General features: G+C 50.3%; 1 protein-coding gene across 1 annotated transcript in view; it reads left to right on the top strand.

The window, feature by feature from the left end:
- Positions 1–282: 282 nt before the first annotated feature.
- Positions 283–1472, top strand: part of LOC102263173 (zinc finger protein 501) — a gene marked incomplete at its 5' end in the record, with an annotated part of 8581 nt that continues 7391 nt past the window's right edge. The window contains one exon of the mRNA XM_014536022.1: positions 283–374. Within this exon, the coding sequence (XP_014391508.1) occupies positions 283–374 (92 nt within the window). The remainder of the gene's footprint in view (positions 375–1472) is intronic.

Raw genomic sequence — 1472 nt, 5'->3', positions numbered from 1 at the left:
GGTCTCTGTTGCCAGGGGGCAGGGGTGTCGCCTCGGGGTCTCTGTGTCCAGGGGGCAGGGGTGTTGCCTCGGGGTCTCTGTGTCCAGGGGGCAGGGGCGGGGGTGTAGCCTCGAGTGTCCAACTGGAGCGGCGGGAATTCTGAAAGGTGGTGATTTCTAAGAAATGAGTATTTGGTCCGAAATGTGTTTGGTCTTTGTCACAGATCGGCTCCCGGCCCCCCAGCCCTGGGAGCGCCCCAGGTGTGGACGGTGACGGGCGTCTTTGTGGAGTGAACGGGGACTTTTGGGAAGCTCCTGGGAACTGGGCGGGGCGTCGTGAGAACCGACCCTGTGATTGGCGGCCTGGGACTTTGGGTCCCACCCCCTGACTTCCGGTTGGTAGAGGGACTGGCGGTTAAATCCATCCCTGCTGGCATTTAATTTAGTCCATCCTGTCATCAGTCCTGAGCAGGGGACCCCCCATAGGACCCCAGAGGGACGGGGTGCAGCCCGAGCAGGTCACACAGGCTCCCACGGGCCAGATAAAAAGGTTTAAGTGGATGTGGCCACAAAAAACAAAGCTTCCATTTTCATGGAGATGTAGGTTTATGTCAATAGAAACACTGAATGCAAAGGGTGGAAATGAGTCGTCCTTAACACAAAATAATAGGACGTTTTAATACAAATTAATGTTTTTCTCTTGAACAGGAACTTACCAGACACTGAGTAACTGCACAGATGAGTAAGCATCACGCAAATAAACCTATTTTTCTTGTTCTCCAAAAGCAAAATATTTCCTGCTGTGCATACCCAACAAGTCAGTCCAAGATGAAACACGTGGCCATTGGCTGCTAGAATATTTGCTGCTGGTGTCAGTAGAGAGAAATGGTGTGCCTGCGCGTAAGGGAGATGAATGCCACACAATGAGAGTCATCAGTCATTAGTGAACGTTGTAGTTCGTTATTAATAACTAGAGGCCCAGTGCACAAAATTCGTGCAAGATTAGGCCTTCCTTCTCCTGGCTGCCGGCACCAGCTTCCCTACGGGACCCAGGACCTGGGCTTCCCTCCGGCCCTGGCTTTGTCTGGAACGTCATTTGGAAGGACATCTGGAAGGACGTCTGGTCTAATTAGCATATTGTGCTTATATTATTATAGACTAGAGCATTGATGGCGAACCTATGACACGTGTCAGAGGTGACACAGGAACTCATTTTTTTGGTTGATTTTTCTTTGTTAAATGTCATTTAAATATCCTATCTAATAAAAGACAAAAAGGGTAATTGACTATACCTTCGCTACGTTTCCCATTGGCTAATCAGGGCAATATGCAAATTAACCGCCAACAAAGATGGCGGACGGCAGCTACGCAGCTGAAGCGAGCAGGAGGCTTGCTTGCTCCAGTGATGGAGGAAGCCAAGGTTCCCCGCCTGCTGCGGCCTGGCTCTGAGCTCCGAAAGCAACAAAGTTTCAATTATAGAAGCTAAACAAACC

Source organism: Myotis brandtii, unplaced genomic scaffold (assembly GCF_000412655.1).
Source record: "Myotis brandtii unplaced genomic scaffold, ASM41265v1 scaffold1554, whole genome shotgun sequence".
In the NCBI taxonomy this organism is placed as follows: domain Eukaryota; kingdom Metazoa; phylum Chordata; class Mammalia; order Chiroptera; family Vespertilionidae; genus Myotis; species Myotis brandtii.
This window is presented reverse-complemented; position numbering and strand designations above follow the sequence as displayed.